This window comes from Vulpes lagopus, chromosome X (assembly GCF_018345385.1).
Source record: "Vulpes lagopus strain Blue_001 chromosome X, ASM1834538v1, whole genome shotgun sequence".
NCBI lineage: Eukaryota > Metazoa > Chordata > Mammalia > Carnivora > Canidae > Vulpes > Vulpes lagopus.
The window spans coordinates 31,007,691-31,025,848 of record NC_054848.1 but is presented as its reverse complement, the minus strand read 5'-3'; the positions used below and the strand labels follow the sequence as shown (position 1 = coordinate 31,025,848).

The 18,158-nt window shown below is 37.8% G+C and overlaps 1 protein-coding gene across 6 annotated transcripts in view; it reads right to left on the bottom strand.

Annotated features, from left to right (window-relative positions):
- CFAP47 (cilia and flagella associated protein 47) overlaps window positions 1-17,864 on the bottom strand; it is a 492,283-nt gene extending 474,419 nt beyond the window's left edge. For 5 of the 6 annotated variants that reach the window (XM_041740236.1, XM_041740239.1, XM_041740237.1 and 2 more), the window contains exons 1-3: window positions 17,636-17,864; window positions 13,163-13,314; window positions 6,502-6,617 (exon numbers count right to left, since the gene is read on the bottom strand). In XM_041740236.1, coding sequence (XP_041596170.1) covers window positions 6,502-6,617; window positions 13,163-13,314; window positions 17,636-17,830 — 463 coding nt within the window. In that variant the 5' untranslated portion in view covers window positions 17,831-17,864. The remainder of the gene's footprint in view (window positions 1-6,501; window positions 6,618-13,162; window positions 13,315-17,635) is intronic. The other variant, XM_041740240.1, reaches the window with a different exon arrangement.
- Window positions 17,865-18,158: the final 294 nt, after the last annotated feature.

The following is an 18,158-nucleotide window of genomic DNA, read 5'->3' as shown; positions in this document are numbered from 1 at the left end:
ATTTGTGGTAGATTACACAGTTGACTTCAATTCTTCACCCTTCTCTGCATCTTACCATTATGCTACTGTGGGCAAAGTATCTTTTCCTACTCCATGACTTCAGGCCTGAACATGTGATTTGCTTTGACCAATAGCATATGGGTAGAACTGAAAACATGCCAGCTCCAATCCCAGATGTTCTCTGGCACTACTATCATGTAAGGTGCTTGAATAACTGATGCCCCTTTGGCCTGTGGTTCAGAATGAGCACATGTAGAACACAGCCTCCACCTGAGTCACAGACCTGCAGTGAGTAACAGAAAATCCTCAGCTGCCTAAATTTGAAGCAGAGATACCCAGCTGAGCCCAGCTTAGATCAGTCAAGTTCCAGCCAATCTGCATACAAATGAACAATCAAAATACAATTGCCTTCCTAAGACACAAAATTGTGGGGTGGTTTGTTACATAGCAATAGCTGACTGCCACAGTTAGAAACTAATAGAGCTAGGACTTTCACTTGGATGTTTCTGACCAAAGGGTTCACACTTATGGACATTGCCACTTTTTAAAAGATTTATTTATTTATTTATTTATTTATTTAAGTAATCTCTACACCCAATGTAGGGCTAGAACTCAACCTCAAGATCAAGAGTCACCTGCTCTACCAACTGAGCCAGTCAGGAGCCCTGTCACTTACTGATAAATGAATTAATGCAGTTCACATAGGGAAAGGCCAAAAGGAATGGGTTTCTAGAATCAAATAGCATGGGGCACGTGGGTGCCACAGTCAGTTAAGTGTTTGACTCTTGATTTCAGCTCAGATCTTGAGATCGAGCCCCGCACTAGACTCCTCAGTCAGCATAAAGTCTACCTAAAGACTATCTCCCCCTCTCCCTCTATCCCTTCCTCCATATTTGCTCTCTCTCTCTCTCTCTCTCTAGATCTCTAAATTAGTCTTTTTTTAAAAAATAGAATCAAATAGCATATGAGAAGGAGCCTGAGAAAATGTCTTATTCTGAAAGCAGAAATGATTCATAATTTATGGTCATGTTTAGTCACTGCATGAAATCCTTGAGCTCACACATTATGTTTTCTCATCTCCATGGTCCTAGCACCCTACACAGTGCCTAGCACCATGTGGTGCTCAAGATGTGTCCAACAATGGAAGTAGCCAGTCACAAGTTTCCTTAATATCATTATGCAAAATAAACACAAATGAGCATCCTGCCAAGATAAACTTTGCAAATTCTAGCTCACCAATTCTAAATCACATTTGATGAAATTTTCCAAAATTACGAATTTCATTTTGGAAAATAAAATATTAGCATAATAAAAGTGTTGAAAGTATAAAAAGGCAAAAAACCTTTTTAAAGTACAGAGATGATCTGATGGAAAAGTCAAACAGTAACAAAATTCGTTCCTCTGATCATTTTAGGGAAGTACTAAGAACATATTTAAGAGTTTTTTTCCTAAAAAAAAAAAAAAAAGAGGTTTTTTTCCTGTCATAAAACAAAAATTCAAATAAATGTTACTGACTCAGTTCTTCAGAAAAGGAAAATTATGTGAGTCGCAGTTAAGGCTGAGTCAGTGAGATAGTTCCTATATCGTAATCATTTTGATATAATTTGACAAAAGAATTTAAGGGAATATTTCAAAAATTTATTTAGGAACAACCCTCAAACCAAAAGAACATAGTTCAGTCTTCCAAATATATTAAAACAGTGGCTACACAAATATTACTGTGTCTTATACAACTTTATTGCCACTAGTAATAGTGAAATATTTGACTTTTATTTTTAAATCACTAACAACAGAAGCAAGGACATCATACTAAGGGAAGAGTGTCATTGAAGGAAGGATGTTACAGAAGGAATTTGTCATCAAATTTTCATTTCTTTTTAGATATGACACTGGCTGATGTTTGGAGAATGAACTAGGAGATAAGGGATTTCAAAGAAATAATTTCAGTTGGTATACTTACTAAGCAAAAGAAGATGATGGCCCGTTGTAGAAAAGTGGCAACAGGACAGAGGAAAGAGGATTACTGACATAATTAGGAAATTGAATAGACAGGATTTAATAACTGACTAAAGGGGTAGGAGGTGTAAAAAAGGAAGAGGTCAAGGATTTTGCCCAGTTTCTGACTTGCCCAAATACATGGTAGTGATGTTTAATGAAAAAGAGAAAAGGAAAAGTTTTGGGGAAAAGGTGAGGAGCTTAGTTTTAGACATGTGAAGTTTGAGAAACCTGAAGGAAATGAAGAGGATTGTATAGACCTCAGTGAAGAACAGGAATGGCAGTGATTACCTAGGGGGAATGTGCTGACTCAGGAAACGTGCATGTGTGTGTTTGTGTCCATGCACATCCACGCAGATTCTAAGAAATGCTCACATTTAAGCAACCCCTCAAAAAGGGATAACAATCCACAAAAGAGAATTGAAGAGGAGGAAGGTGGTAGAAACGAATAATTCTCACATCAATACTAAATATTTACTGAACACTTAATATGTATCAGAGAGTGTGCTAAGCATCTTATTAATCATCATTACCATTAGAGGAGGCAGGCACTATGTTTATCTCTACAATAGATGTTCGAGAAGTGTAAATTCCTTGCCTGGGGCTTCCCAGCCAGTAAATATAAGGATTTGAGTCCTGGAAGACCTCACTCTGGAACCTCAGCCACTATTTTATATAAGCCATTGAGGAGTCAAAGAAGTCGAACTTTTGGCTTTTTTTTTTTTCAAGACAACACCAGTGACCACCTGTGTCAAATGTTGCTCATTAAGTCATGTAAAATAAATGCTTAGTCTTGTTCACTAATGAGACTCAGGAGAGCACATGGTATGTGAGTCTACACATAGTTGTGGATGGGATGATGGGTCCTCTACACAAACCTCTATGTTTTTTTGCGTCTGAGTTGCTCTACTTTCCCTAGAGAAGCAGCTCAGGCATTGGGTGATGAAGTATATACATTGTTACCATGTCTTTATTCTTCCAAAATTCTTTTAGAAACTATGAAGTATTCATGTAAAAGTATTTGTGGTATTTTATTTTTTCCTTCCCTTCCCCTATGTTCATCTGTTTTGTTTCTTAAATTCCATGCAGACCATAATGGACGCTGAACTTTAGGAAACAAACTGAGGTTCGCTCGAGGTGAGGTTGGGGGGAAGGGGTAATTGGGTGATGGGCATTAAGGAGGGCACTTGATGTACTGAGCATTGAGTGTTCTTTGCAACTGATGAATCACTAAACTCTACCTCTGAAACTAAAAACAAAAATAAAACAGAACAAAACAAAACAAAAAAAGCATTTGTAATACCAAGCCAAGGCAAACAGTCTGTAGTTTTATAGGCTGCTACTGAAAAATCAAGAGTCACAAACCCAAGGTCATGGTCATTTCCTATGTATGCTTTTTTTTTTTTTTTTAAGTTTCCTTGGGTCTAAGCATTCTGAGGATATACCAGTCTTCATATGTCTCCAGACAACTGCTTTGGAGACTCTTCAGAATGTCCATATGGGATTAAACAGGTTACTTCTAAGTTCAATCAGCTTTCATTGAAAGCTTAATGCTTTTATTGTTATGTACTAAAATGACAAATCATTTTTTTTATTTTGTAATATCCTGGTCAAATTATTTTTAGAATTTTTTTTTATTCAACTAATGATTCTTTACTGAAACTCTGAGAGATCACTGAACCAAATCAATTACACAAAGGTTTATTGAATGTCTACTGTTGCCCAGGATTGTATTATGCAAGAAATGTATATTGAGATTCCATGACATCAGTTTCTAAGAAAACAAAAAATACACATTGAGAATAAGTAATGAGTGTTTCTCTGAGTAGTTAAGGAGGATCCCAAGCACCAGTCCCAGGACTTGGTCCAATTTAGCAAACTTCCTGGTTTATAGATGATGATAGGCTTTTCTAGACTGTGAAGTAGTGAGATATGCTGATGATCAGGCAAAGGGGGAAAGTAGGCATTAAGAGCAAGAGAAAGGACATATTATCTTGGACAAAATAACCCAAGAAAACCTAAAGGTTGATGAGTTCTAAGGTAGCTGTTCAAACACAGAAATGGTGTGTGAAGATCTCATGAGAGACTTTAAAGACTGTTCTACATTATAACGCTGTAGTAGAAAAAGTCGTCTCAGATATTCAAGGTTACCGAGGGAAAGAGGGAAATGATTGCAGTTCCAGGCATGCTAAAATAATAATGCTTTTTCAGTGATGTTCTTTAAAAGATAAAAACTGAGAAACAATAAAATCATAAAACAGAACATGGAGTTCACCAGCTCAGAAAGTACTAAGAGTAGAGACTTATCTTCAAGACAAAGCCACGTCTTCAGAATGAAAAGACAAGCACTACTTTGCACAGTAAGGAGTAAATTCAGGAAACATAGAGGGTGAGAAAACAAAATGTATTCGACAATATTTGGCTAAATCCATGGATAATTACTCCATAATGGGCTATTAAAATAAAAAATCATGAAGCTGTTACATAGATCAACTAACAACCCCTCTGTCACCACCAGAGAGAAAAACAAAGCTATACATACCATGAATCTGCTGAGTGTGGCTTTTTAATGTCCTCTTAAGTGTGCATATAAATTTATAAACATTTGATCTTTGACTCTAAAACTATAAAATATTTGTCACATAAAATCTTTTTAAAAAATTTTATTAAAATCATCTTTGGGTGCTAAATCTATTTTCTGCATAAGTGTTTTTCCTCATGAAAATACATTATTATTCTCATGAATATTTATATACTGTGCTTGTAGATAATAAGGACTTTATGACACCTTACAGACACTTGCTACTGTGAATATAAAACATAATATCAATTTTGCTTATGGTGGAAAAAATAATATTGCTCAGTTCAAAGAAGGAGAAACAAAGTCAACACTAAGAAAATATATTCCATTGATAATAATTTGGTTTACTTTGTAAGGTAATAATTAACATTTCTTGGTACTCAATTACAATTTACAAACTGTAGTATTTACTACAAATCCTGTGAACACACAAAATATTAATATAACACTAAAAGCCAGTGTGGTTACTTTTCCTAAAATGTATGGGTCTAGATCTGAGGCTTAATTTTATTTACTCTATTTTATTAAGTACAATAATACTGAATATTCATTTAAAATTAAAATCACATATACTTGTTACTTACAGAGAGCTTTTATATGTAATAAAGCTGTACAGTTTGGTGACATTTTACAATAAGGAGAGGATATGATCAAAACTTTGAAGGGTTTAGAATGCACAACAGTTAAGAGAGATTTTTGGAAAATAAATAATAAAAATAAAATTCTCTCAATTACATACCACTGCTCTAAAAAACAGAGAGTCTAAAGGACCATACAGTCCATAATTACTAAACATGAGACATCCCAGCCTTAACATTGGAGTCAGACCACAAACGAGTCTAATATTCTACAATTCCACAGGCATCAGAAATTTAATCATTTAAAAAACAAAGCATGGAAAGTTGAAATGAGCAACATTCAGGGAAGAACAATTATCAGTTTTATTTGTTTAGCCTCAGGAAGAAATCAATACAGTGACAAACTGCCTTTGTCTTAATAATTCCCACTGCTCAATCAAACAGCCCCAAAGAATATCCCCACTTAGTGTAACAGGCTTAGAATGAAGACCAGTTTTATGTATCTGAGAAACAGTCTCAGAAAAAAATGCCATCCCTATGTGGATCTAGTCCTCATGTCAGCTCAGCAGAAATGGAAGCCTTGCCAGCCCAGATGCTGACCATCCAATTAGGTCAATGAAGGTATAAGCAATTTTATTATATACTGTATATCATCAATGAAGAGTATGCATGAACACACACACATACAGACATACACACCTTTATGGAAACTCTTAGGTCACAGTAAAAATCTCTAGAAACAATCCAGTCTGGAAAAAAGCATTTACTCTTTCAACAAAAAGTTAGTAAGATCTTTCTAGAGACCATCGTGTAAATTCAAAGTTGAATATGATAGAGAAAAAGAACAAATATTTATTGAGTGCTGATGAGTCAAGTACCTTATTACAACCATAAATTCATACATAATTAAAAAGAGTTAATTTTATTAACCACAGTATATAAATGAGAAATATCAAGTTCAACATCCTAAAAGATAACTTGCCCCAGATCACACAGCTAGTAAGGCACTGTGCCCTGATTCTATCTCTGATGGCTCACTCTGAGAACTATGTCACTCCATAACACATATCCTGCCTTCTGTCTGCAGGGAAATCACCAGTCACCTGGGAGTCAGGCTATTAATCAGAATCATAAGGAGACAGATTCATCTTTCCTGCATTATTATCTGTCTTTTACAGCCATTCTATTTAAGGGCCTTCAGTTTTGAGCTATTTCAAATGACAGACATCTTTTGGTGGGGAGTGAGGAATGAATCAGAGAGCCCATTAATTATACAAAGTATATATTTTAAATAATACCAACTTTCTTCCAAAAGTGGAAGTTAATTTATATAACAGAAAGATATACCTGGAACTCTGCCATGGTTAACGATATTAATCTCTTTACAATATACTTTACTATCAGCAACCAATGTGCCAAAATTAACTTCTGACTCGATTTCCAATTGACAGGATGGAATCAACCTAGAGGAAGAGAAAAGTGGACACTATAATTAACAATTATACCCTCATACTTAAATCCACAGGGGGACATACAAAGACACCTTTATTAATTCCTTGTAAGACACTTATGTTTCCTTACACGTCTGTTGATGGCATATTTATCAGTAAAGAGAACTGTGAAATAGACATGAAAACAAGATAATGAGATGCATTTTAACAAAGAAATCAGACTTTATGCATCTAAGAACATGGTTACCCTCTTAAGTACTCACCTTGATAGGCTACCCACATATCTCAGTAGTTTTGTTGCTCCAAGCATTCTTGGAATCTCCACCTAAACCTATAATACACTCTTTAGGCCCTCCTCAAAAAGGATGGAATTGATCTTAACAAAGCAGTTTGGATGATGCCAAATCTGATGAAATAAAAGAAGGCGCTATGCTATAAAATGCCATTTGGAGACTAAAGCAAGGTCTAAGCACAAAGAGATACAATTGATTTTTCACCTGTATCTCTAACTTAAAGGGCTCACTGTAGCATATCTATACCATATATTTCATACACCTTTTAAAAATCCATTATAATCCTATATGCATGTCTCATAAGGATATATATATATTGTATATGGCTAATTCATAATTTATAAACATCATTAAATATATTATCCTGTTTGATACTAAAAGTTTTGTGAAAGGGTAGTAAATATTATTATGGCTATGTTACAGATGAAAAGCCAAAGACTTCAAAAGTCTCAATGACTTACCTGAGAAATTATTTAGATATAATATTGGTGACCTTAGCCATGAATCTATTCTGTTAGATTTGGAGTGCATTACCCTTACAAACCTAAGGATAACAGCACCAATAATTAATAGAGTAATAACTGATCTTTACTGAGTCCTTACATACCAGACACATGATTTAAGTAATTTACTCCACATAGGATACAACCTCCAAGATATAAATACAGACACACATACACACACAATATACAAATGAAAATACCTGAACAAAATATTTACAAATGCTGCTTTATGCACTGGGTCTTCCTTCTGGCATATATGTTTATATGTGAGTGCTTGTGTATTATAAAATATGTACAGACATTCCAGAGATCAGCCAGGACTGTCCTGCATATGCTGCTTCTTTAAGGGATACCATGTTCTTCTCATAAAGACATTGTAATTTTGTAATAGGAAAAGGAAAGATCAATGACCCTAGTGTACTTAATTGCATTAATAAAGAGTTTACAGGATCTAAAGGAGGAACTCATTACACAAACAATATATGAAGCTGAACATTTTTTCAAACTATTTCTCTAGTTAGATACAGAGAAGTGTCTTAAGAATAATTTTGGGGGGCTGCCCGGGTGGCTCAGTGGTTTAGTGCCGCCTTCAGCCCAGGGCCTGATCCTGGAGACCTAGGTTCGAGTCCCACATCAGGCTTCCTGCCTGGAGCCTGCTTCTCCCTCTGCCCCTCTGCCTCTCTCTCTCTCTCTCATGAATAAATAAATAAAATCTTTAAAAAAAAAAAAAGAACAATTTTTTTAAAGATTTTATTTAGTTATTTGAGACAGAGAGAGAGAGAGATAGAGAGAGAGAGCAAGTGAGGGCACAAGCCCGGGAAGAGGCAGAAGGAGAGAGAAGCAGACTCCCCACAGAGCAGGGAGCCAGACGTGGGGCTCAGTCCTAGGACCCTGGGATCATAACCTGAGCGGAAGGCAGATGCTTAATCAACTGAGCCACCCAGGCACCCTTAAGAATATTTTCTTAAGAGTCTACTCACACACACACACACACACACACACACGTATATACATATGTATACACATGTATACATATACACACACACAAACACACACACACTAGTCAGAGCTTATAATATGTAACAGTTATTCTGGCTTTCCTCTTGGTTTCTCTTCAATCTGATTTTAAAAAAGTATTTTCAATAACATTTTCTTCTTATGTTAACAGAGAATTTATGTTAAGAGACAGGAGAATAGTAGTTACTAGGGCCTGGGGGTGGGAAAATTGGTGAGATGTTGGTAAAAAAAAATACAAACTAGAAGATGAATTGGTTTTGAGGATCCAATGCCCAGCTTTGTGGTTACAGTTAACAACACTGCATTATGTATTTGAAAGTTGCTAAGAGACGAGATCTTAAACGTTCTCACTACAAAATGAAATCAATATGTGATGTGGTGGAGGTGTTAGCTAACAACACACTAGTAATCACATTGCAACATATAAATGTATGAAATCAACAGTAGATACAGCTTAAACTTATACAATGTTATATATCAATTATATCTCAATTTTTAAAAAGGAAAAAAAATTAAGTATCAAACTTGGTAAGTTAAATTTATATTGCATGTCTGGATAGCTCAGTAGGTTAAGCATCTGCTTTCAGTTCAAGACATGATCCCAGGGTCCTGGGATAGAGTCCCACGTCAGGCTCCCTTCTCAGCAGCGAGTCTGCTTCTCCCTCTCCCTCTTCCTCTCCCCCTGGCTTGTGTTCCCCCTCTCTCTCTTACACTCTCAAATAAATAAATAAATCTTTATAAAATAAGTAAAAAATAAATTTACATTAATATAATTCATAAGAATTTTTTACAAAAAAGTATAGATTTATGATTACAGTAAATCTATTTATATACATATCTGTATACATACTGGCTACACATATTCATATGTACATATACAAATATACATATGCATATATTATATACAAATTTAAAACATAGTTTACTGGTGATCAGCAAAAATCTTTTAAGTATAAAAATGTAACACATTAGGATATGATGCTATGGTAGAGATGCTATGGAAGTACAAAACTGAGGGGGAAAAATGAGGTAAATTTTTCAACTGTTAACAAATTATTATGGTATTTCCACTTTACTGGATATATTTGAAAAAAGCATATAATTATCTTATAGTATCATTTATTATGTACAAGCAATTACATCTTTGCAACTATTCAAGCTCATACCGAAAAGCTTTAGACATTTTTAAATATGCAAGAGGGGATGTAGTTTTTAGGGATACATTCTAAAAAAGTGCTCAAAATCATTGATTACATCATCTCTGCTAAAGTACAGATAATACAAACTTCTGGTTTCCTTGTACAGAGTTGTACAGAACTATAAACTCTAGAAATGGTGCAAGAGGCAAGCAAAAAATGTTCATATCAGCCTTATTTATAATAGCCAGAAACTGGAATCAGCCTGACATTCTTCAACAGGTCAATGGTTCAACAAACTGTGGTATACACATACCATGGAATAATATTCAACAATAAAAAGAAGCAAACTATTGATATAAACAAAAACTTTGTTGAATCTCCAGGGAATTTTGCTGAGTGAAAAAAAAAATCAATCTCAAAAGGCTATATAACATATTTCATGGGGCATTGGGTGGCTCAGTGGTTAAGCATCTGCCTTTGGCTCAGGTCATGATCCCATAGTCCTGTGGGATGGAGCCCCACATCGGACACCCGCAGGGAGCCTGCTTTTCCTTCTGCTTATGTCTCTGCCTCTCTCCCTGTGTCTCTCATGAATAAATAAATAACATCTTCTAAAAAAATAAATAACAATTTTGCATGACAAAATTTTAGAGATGGAAGACAGAACAGTGGTTTCCACAGTGTAGGGATAGGTGTGAAGCAGAATGGAGGTGGATGTGGTTATTAAAAAGTTAACAGGAGAGATCTTTATGGTATTGGAACAGCTGAATATCTTGACTATGGTGGTGGATACAAAACCCTACACACGTAATAGAATTGTACAGAACTTAAAAACTTAACACGCACAGATACACACACGCATACACATCTTCCTTCAGCCCCTTCCATCATATTTTAAGAGAGTAGTGTTGTCTTTATTTTGCAAATGTGATACGCAGCTGACCTCTGATAAGAGAGGGCATACATTATGGGGATAAGACAAAATTCCTGTTTTCAAAGGAAGAAGTATCTTCAACTCTTCTCTCTATATACAGTACAAAAACAAATCTAAGTGCAACTCATAGTTATATCAAGGTGCAGAATGAACCAAAAATGGCAGTAGTTAAAATAAATTATAAAAGGTAAATTAAGGGGGTGCCTGGATGGCTCAGTCAGTTAAGTGTCTGCCTTTGGCTCAGGTCATGTTCCCAGGGTCCTGGGATCAAGCCGCTTGTGGTCTCTCTTGCTATCTCTGTCACTATCTCTGTATCTCTCTCTAATAAAATCTTTTTTTTTTAAGTAAATTGAGTATGTGTAATAGGCTAATAGCTTATCCCTTTACTATCATGTGTCAACTGTTTGATTTCTTTATAGAATGCAGTGCTGTGCTTAATCAGAACTTCTCAAAAACATGGAGAACCACATAACTGCAGGTCTAAATTTACTTTATAAAAATTTTTAAAATGCAAGGGAAATTATAAAAAGGCATGTCTAATAGCAATATTAATACTAATATTCCAATATTAATTCTGCTGGTGTTAGACAAATAGACACAAAAGAAGAATATCTATGGAATCACATTTTGCTAAGGAAAAGGTGGCTTCATATGTGTATGAAAATGAATAAAAAATAAAATTTTTCACACTAGTCTTAACAGGTAATTTTATGATGAACAAAAGTACACTTTTTTCAACATAAAATGAAAATGGCAATTTCCTGGTCAAATAAATAATTTGTATCAAAGCTAATCTCCAAATCAGTTACAGTTGATCCTCGGACAACACAGGTTTGAACTCAGTGCACTTACATGCAGATTTTTTTATAATACAGTACTATAAATGCATTTTCTCTTCCTTATGATTTTCTTAAAATTTTCTTTTCTCTAGCTTATTTTATTGTAAAATTACAGTATATAAGACATATAACATATACAATATGTCTTAACTGACTGTTATCAATAAGACTTCTAGTCAACAGTAGGCTATTAGTAGGGAGAGTCAAATGTTAATACACAGATTTTCAATTGCACGAGGATTGGCAGCTCTAACTCCTACATTGTTCAAGGGTCAACTGTAGTCACTTCTGTGTTATATTCATTATATCAGTCCACATTTTTCAACCAATCTCAAAAGAGTACAATTTAGATTTTTTTAAGTTAAACATCTGCATTATTTAAAATTAAGTGAAGTAATCATGGCAATAATTAAATTAAATTATGGATACAAGTTCACAATCCATTTAAGAATATAGTCATCATAAAAATAGAGAGTAGAATGGTGGTTACCAGAGCCTAGGGCGTGGGGAAATTGGGGAGATGTTGGGCAAGGATACAAATAGGGAACTAGTAGATAAATAAGTCCTGGAAAGCTAATGTGCAACATAGTGATTATAGTCAACAACATCATATTATAAACTTCAATGTTACAAGGAGATTAGATCTTAATTGCTCCCACCACAAAAAAGAAATGGTGACTATGTAATGTGATAGGGGTATTAGCTCACCTTAGAGTGGTAATCATATTGCAATATATAAATATATCACACCAACATGCTAACTTAAACTTGTACAATGCTTTGTGTCAATTGCATTTCAATAAAACAAAGAAAAGTAAGATGAGAAGGAGCAGCCATTGAAAAAGTATAGTATCAAGGAAGTCAAGAGAATAAAGTGGCACAAGAAGGCAATAATGGTTAATAGTGTCAAATGCTGCTGAGAAATGGAGTAAGGTAAAGACAGGAATTACCAACAGATTGGCAACACGCAAGAGGTAATTCACTGGAAAGCTCAGGAAGACAACCTGTCTGGGGTTTTGAAGTGAGAGTAGAATGTGAGACTGTAAAGACAGTAATAGAGCTTTATTTAATAAGTTTTGCCATCAAAGGTACCAAAAAACACGGTAGAAATAAAATAGGATGTGAGCCAAGGGGAAAAAACAGAATACATGCAATTATTTAATGTTTTTATTTAAAAATACCAGAAAGCTTGGGGTACCTGGGTGTCTCCATGTGTTGTTGGAATCTTGATTTAGGCTCAGGGTCATGATCTCAGGGTCATGGTATTGAGTCCCGCAGGAAAGGCTCCATGCTCAGCAGGAAGTCTGCTGGATATTCTCTCCCTCTCTCTCCCTCTGCCCCTACCCTGCTTGCATGTGCCCTAGCTCTCTCTCTCTAAACTAAATAAGTAAATAGCTCTCTCTAAACTAAATAAGTAAATAGAGGTACCTGGGTGGCCCAATTAGTTGAGTGGCTCTTGATTTTGGCTCGGGTTATATCAGAGTCATGGTATTGAGCCCAGTTGTGGGCTCAGCAGAGAGTCTGCTGGAGATTCTCTCTCTCCTTCTTCCTATGCCTTTCCCCACCCCCATGCTCGCTCACTCGCTCTCTCTCTGTAAAATAAATAAATCTTTAAGTAAATTTTTTTTAAAAATTAAAAATATCAGAAAACCAGTCCTCCATTTGTTTTAAACACCACAGTTTCTTAAAAATTTGTCCTTTAAGTTTGGCTGTAAGGAAACTATGGATAAAACAAGCCCTATTGTCCAGAGAAAATACAAAATATTACTTTGACCCTTATTTTCATTTGAAGAATGCTGAAAACGTCAGCATAAAATATGGAGAATACATACCCAATTAGAGGGATCTCTATTGTTTTATTTCCTATTGAAATAAGTAGCTGGTCAAAAGTGTCTTCATCTTTATCTGGATGGTATTCCACCATCGCTGTCATCTGAAGTCCGGAAGCAAGTGCTTTATCCAGATTGGTCAACATCAATTTGAACTTTAGTGGAAGGAAAAAAAAATCAAATGAAACATCTTAACTCCTAATACGGAAATAATGTGAGCAACAGCAGTTAGAAGTATACATTATTTCAAGAATTAGGTCAATGAATTAGGTCAAGAGTTAGGTCAATACATAGACAATATTCCTTCCCTAAAGGAAAAGACTTAATTATCATATATGAATGTGTCAGATTCTAGATCCTGCAGATATGCTTTTAACAGAACATGGACTGAGGGACACCTGGGTGGCTCAGCGGTTGAGTGTCTGCCTTTGGCTCAAGGCAAGATCCCAGTCCGGAGATCGAGTCCCGTATCGGGCTCCCTGCAAGAAGCCTGCTTCTCCCTCTGCCTATTTCTCTGCCTCTCTCTCTGTCTCATGAATAAATAAATAAAAACTCTTTAAAAAAAAGCAGTACATGGACTGAAACTGACAATGCAGTCAGGTGAGAATCATGTAAATGCTCATAGACTCCTTTCGAAGTCTGAGGTACTTAAATAGAGAAAAAAGGGAGAGCAATCTAACAAAAATGTTGCTCAATCATCTATATATATACATAACACACACATATTTACATATATACATATGTATGTATACACATATACATATAGCATTTTTAAAAGATTTTATTTATTTGAGAGAGAGAGCAGGACTAGGGGTAAAGGCAGAGGGGGAGGGAGAAGCAGACTCCCCGTTGAGCAGGGAGTCCTATGGGGAGTGCTCAGTCCTGCAACTCCAGGATCACGACCTGAGCTGAAGGCAGACAGTTAACCAACTGAGCCTCCCAGACACCCCCATATAGCATTTTAGATAGTTTTTGCATGGGGACTTAGAATCCATAATCTGGAGGAAATATAAAAAATGAATAGGGCACCTGGGTGGCTCAGTGGTTGAGCATATGCCTTTGGCTCAGGTCATGATCCCAGGGTCTTGCTTCTCTCTCTGCCTATGTCTCTGCCTCTCTCTGTGTCTCTAATGCATTAAAAACAAAAACAAAAACAAAAACTGAATAGAATAAGGAGGTTTTATTCCTTATTTTCTCCAACACTTTCATTCTTGTAAACCATTTGCTAGACTCCAGGAAAAATATGAAGGTAGAAAGAGATACTATGTGTTGGGCTCTCAATAGGTCAAGCAATTTTTCTAAATTTTATTTACTTATTCATGAGAGACAGAGAGGCAGAGGCACAGGCAGAGGGAGAAGCAGGCTCCATGCAGGGAGCCTGACGTGGGACTCGATCCCCGGTCTCCAGGATCAGGCCCTGGACTGAAGGCGGCACTAAACCGCTGAGTCACCAGGGCTGCCCAAAGTCAAGCATTCTCCATCTCTTATCTCACACCATATAGTTCTGCAGTCCTATAAGGCTGATGTTAAGGCTCCCAGAATATAGATGAGGAAACTGGGACTTGTAGAAGTTAATTAATGTCTAATGTCACTCTGACAGTGAGGATTCAAATCACACATCTATCTGACTCTAAAGTGTAAGCTCTTTCCCCACAACTAGAAAAAGTCCCTCTCCTGAATATATAATCTCCTTAAGGAAGTAGACTATATACCTCTAGAAAGTTAAATAATACAAGCCAAGGACTAATTAATTGTCTTATGGGTAAATGAGACATAAGTAATGGAAATCCATGAAAAAAACATGATTATTATGGGCCAGAAAGGAGTGTACTTGGCTTAGGTTTAGAGAATGGTTGTGAAAGATGAGAAAGTAAGGTGCTCCCTGTGGGGGCAAGAATATCTCAGATGCAAACAGAGAAAAGAATTAAGCAAAATAGGGGCACCTGGCTGGCTCAGTAAGGCTCCCTGCTCAGTGGGGAGTCTGCTTCTCCCTCTCTGCCCATTCCCCTGCTCATGCTTTCTCTCTCTCAAATAAATAGAATCTTAAAAAAAAAAAAAAAAAAAAAAAAAAGAACAAGCAAAATAGTCTCCCAGCAGGCAACTAATAAGCTACCCTTGCTGGGCAAAGAGCTTCAATCAGTAACAAGGGAGGTCTGTTGAAATTAATTATTCAGAGCTTTTCAAAATGCCAGGCTGAGTCTAAGGAGTACTTTCCAGCAATGAAGGACATAGGGCAATGGAGTGATTTTGTTGAACAGTCTGAAAGCTTCATACTTCCAGTAAACTTCTGATACCTTAAAACCATCACAGTCCAACTCTCAAACCCCCTGCAATTACATAACAGCAAGAAGACAAGCGATCAATTATTCCCTGCATAAGCCTTGGAGTGTTAGAAGTACACAAATTGGGTGTGACTATCTTTAAAGAAGCTGTATCTTCAAGAAGAAAAACCGGGATGGGGAGCCTGGGTTGCTCGGCCCATTAACTGTCTGCCTTCAGCTTGGGTCATGATCCTGGGGTGCTGGGATGGAGCCCCATGTGGGGCTTCCTGCTCAGTGGGGAGTCTGCTTCTTCTTTGCCCTCTGCCCCTCCCCTGCTCATGCTCACTCTAAAATAAAATCGTTTCAAATAAATAATTTTTAAAAATTAAAAAAAAAAAAGGAAAACCAGGGCTTCAGCAGCATGTGCTCCTGGTCAAACTACAAGTTGCTGAGTCCTCTGAGCTTAACACAAAGGTGTATAAGGCACCATCCCTACCTAGGAGCTAAAGGTAGGAGGCACTGAGGTAAAACTAACATTACTAGACATCATGGGGACCCAAGTCCAAACTATAATAAATGTTTATTAATTCAACTGGTATCCAGTAAAGAAGAAATAATTTGGAGATAATATGATGAGATTTAGAGAGTAAAAGAGAACTCACTTAGACCCTCAAAGATGGGTGAGCTTTGGAAAAGGGTGATTCTTGCAGGAGGTGGGAATGAAAACATGGGTCAAAGAAAAAGGAGTCTAGGGGCGCCTGGGGGGTTCAGTCAGTTAAGCATCTGCCTTCGGTTCAGGTCATGATTGTGGGATCCTGAGACCCAACTCTGCAGTGTAGCTCCCTGATCAGCGTGGGGCTCCCTGCTCTGCGGGAAGCCAGCTTTTACCTCTCCTCCCTGCGTGTGCTTTCTCAAATAGATAATAATAAAAAAAAATCGTATCTCAATCTCACTCTTATTTTAGATCATGTGTATGAGTGAATGTTTACTATGATCACCTGTTATCAGGAGACTTGATATAGGAAAGGATAAGAATTTTTGACATGTAAGTGATAAATAAGTTGATTTTTTAGTGGAACATTCCTAATGATAAATAGTATTGAATGCAGCTGGACTTATAGGTACAGAAATAGAAAAGTATCTACGATCTTTTGGTTAAAATGACATATTTGTATACACATAGGAGAATGTATAGTAGTGATTAGAACAGCAAGAAAAAGGCCTTTCATGTTCTACTTTGTACACTTAAAAAAATTGACGTACCATTTACCTAATACACAAATCTCAAAGGTAAAGTTTGATGAATTTTTATATAAACACACCCATGTAGCCACCATTTGTGTCAAATCGTAGAATATTTCCACCACTCTAGAATGTTCCCTTAAGTACCTGGAATAATCACACCACGGGAGTGACCACTGTACTGATTTAAGATTTTATTTATTTATTTGAGATAGAGAGGGAAAGAGCGTGGGGGGTGGGGGAAGGAGGGCAGAGGGGGCTCTATCCCAGGATCCTAACTTGAGCCGAAGGCAGAACCTTAACTGACTCAGCCACGCAGGCACCCCAAGATGGAATTCTGTCCACTATGAAATCAGAAGATGGGGACAGCGTCTCAGAACATTAATTTTGCTGATGACCTGTACCGACACCCCCCTCCCCCAGTTTCTAAGTCCTCTGAGGGTAGGGCTGTCTACCCTCATTCATGTTATATTCCTCACACCTACTGCCTATTACATAGTAGGTGTTCAAAAACTGTTAGACTACAAAATAATAAACCTTTCCACTCTCCTAGAGTATCTCAGGCGCTTCATGATTCAAAGGGTAGTGAATAGAGCATTTTGTGGATGTGACTCTGCAGTGTGTAAGCATAAATTCTGCGCTGTTGGGACACAGACACGGGACCCCCTCTCCCCTCTTTCCAAACCCAGAAGGATGAACTTGGGAGGTTCCAGGTCGACTTTCCCTCACCCTGTCTCCCCAAACCACAACACTCACAAAACAAGGCAAAGCAAAACAAAACAAAAAGGCTAGCACACGTCAACACGGACACCTAAATCGCCGCTCGCTCCGGGGAAGGTCAATCCTGCCCCCACTCCCGCAGGAGCCGGACGGCCTCTCTCGGACAAAGCGGCGCCCCCCCCCCAAGGTGGGGAGGCGTTCTCGGAGCCCCCACTCTCCTGAGGTCCTGCTCCAGCACCCCCCAGTGTGTTACCTGTGGCTTGAGGGGCTCCTGAAACCGGATTTTCTGGTTGGAACGGCCGAGATTGTGCACGGTAAGTGGGAGGCGGTACACCCTCCCGGCCAGCGCGTCCAGGAACTTCACCTCCGAAGGGGTCACCCGCAGCTGCACCTCCTTCTTTAGAGCCTCCCCGTCCCGGGGGACCAGGGAGCCCCTCTCGGCCTCCATGGTGGCCCCCTGGGTGACCCGCAAACGGCAGCCGACTGGACCTACAGAGGGCCCGCGCGGACGCCGTCGCTAGGCAACCGACGGACGCCGCGCGCTCGCCCAGCTCCACCCCCCGGTGCCGCCTAAACTTTGTGAGTCGCTTTCGCGAATGGAGAACGCTGGCGTCGGGGGAAAGAACGCAGGGATCGCAGCTGTCGCCAGGGAAGCTGCAAACGTTCTAGGACTGCCCAAATCCCAGAGCCTTCTCACTTTCTCATGGCCTAACAGAATTGTAAGATGGCCCTGGGGGGTGGGCGTTTCCTGGACCTCTCTCAAGACAAAGCTTAAA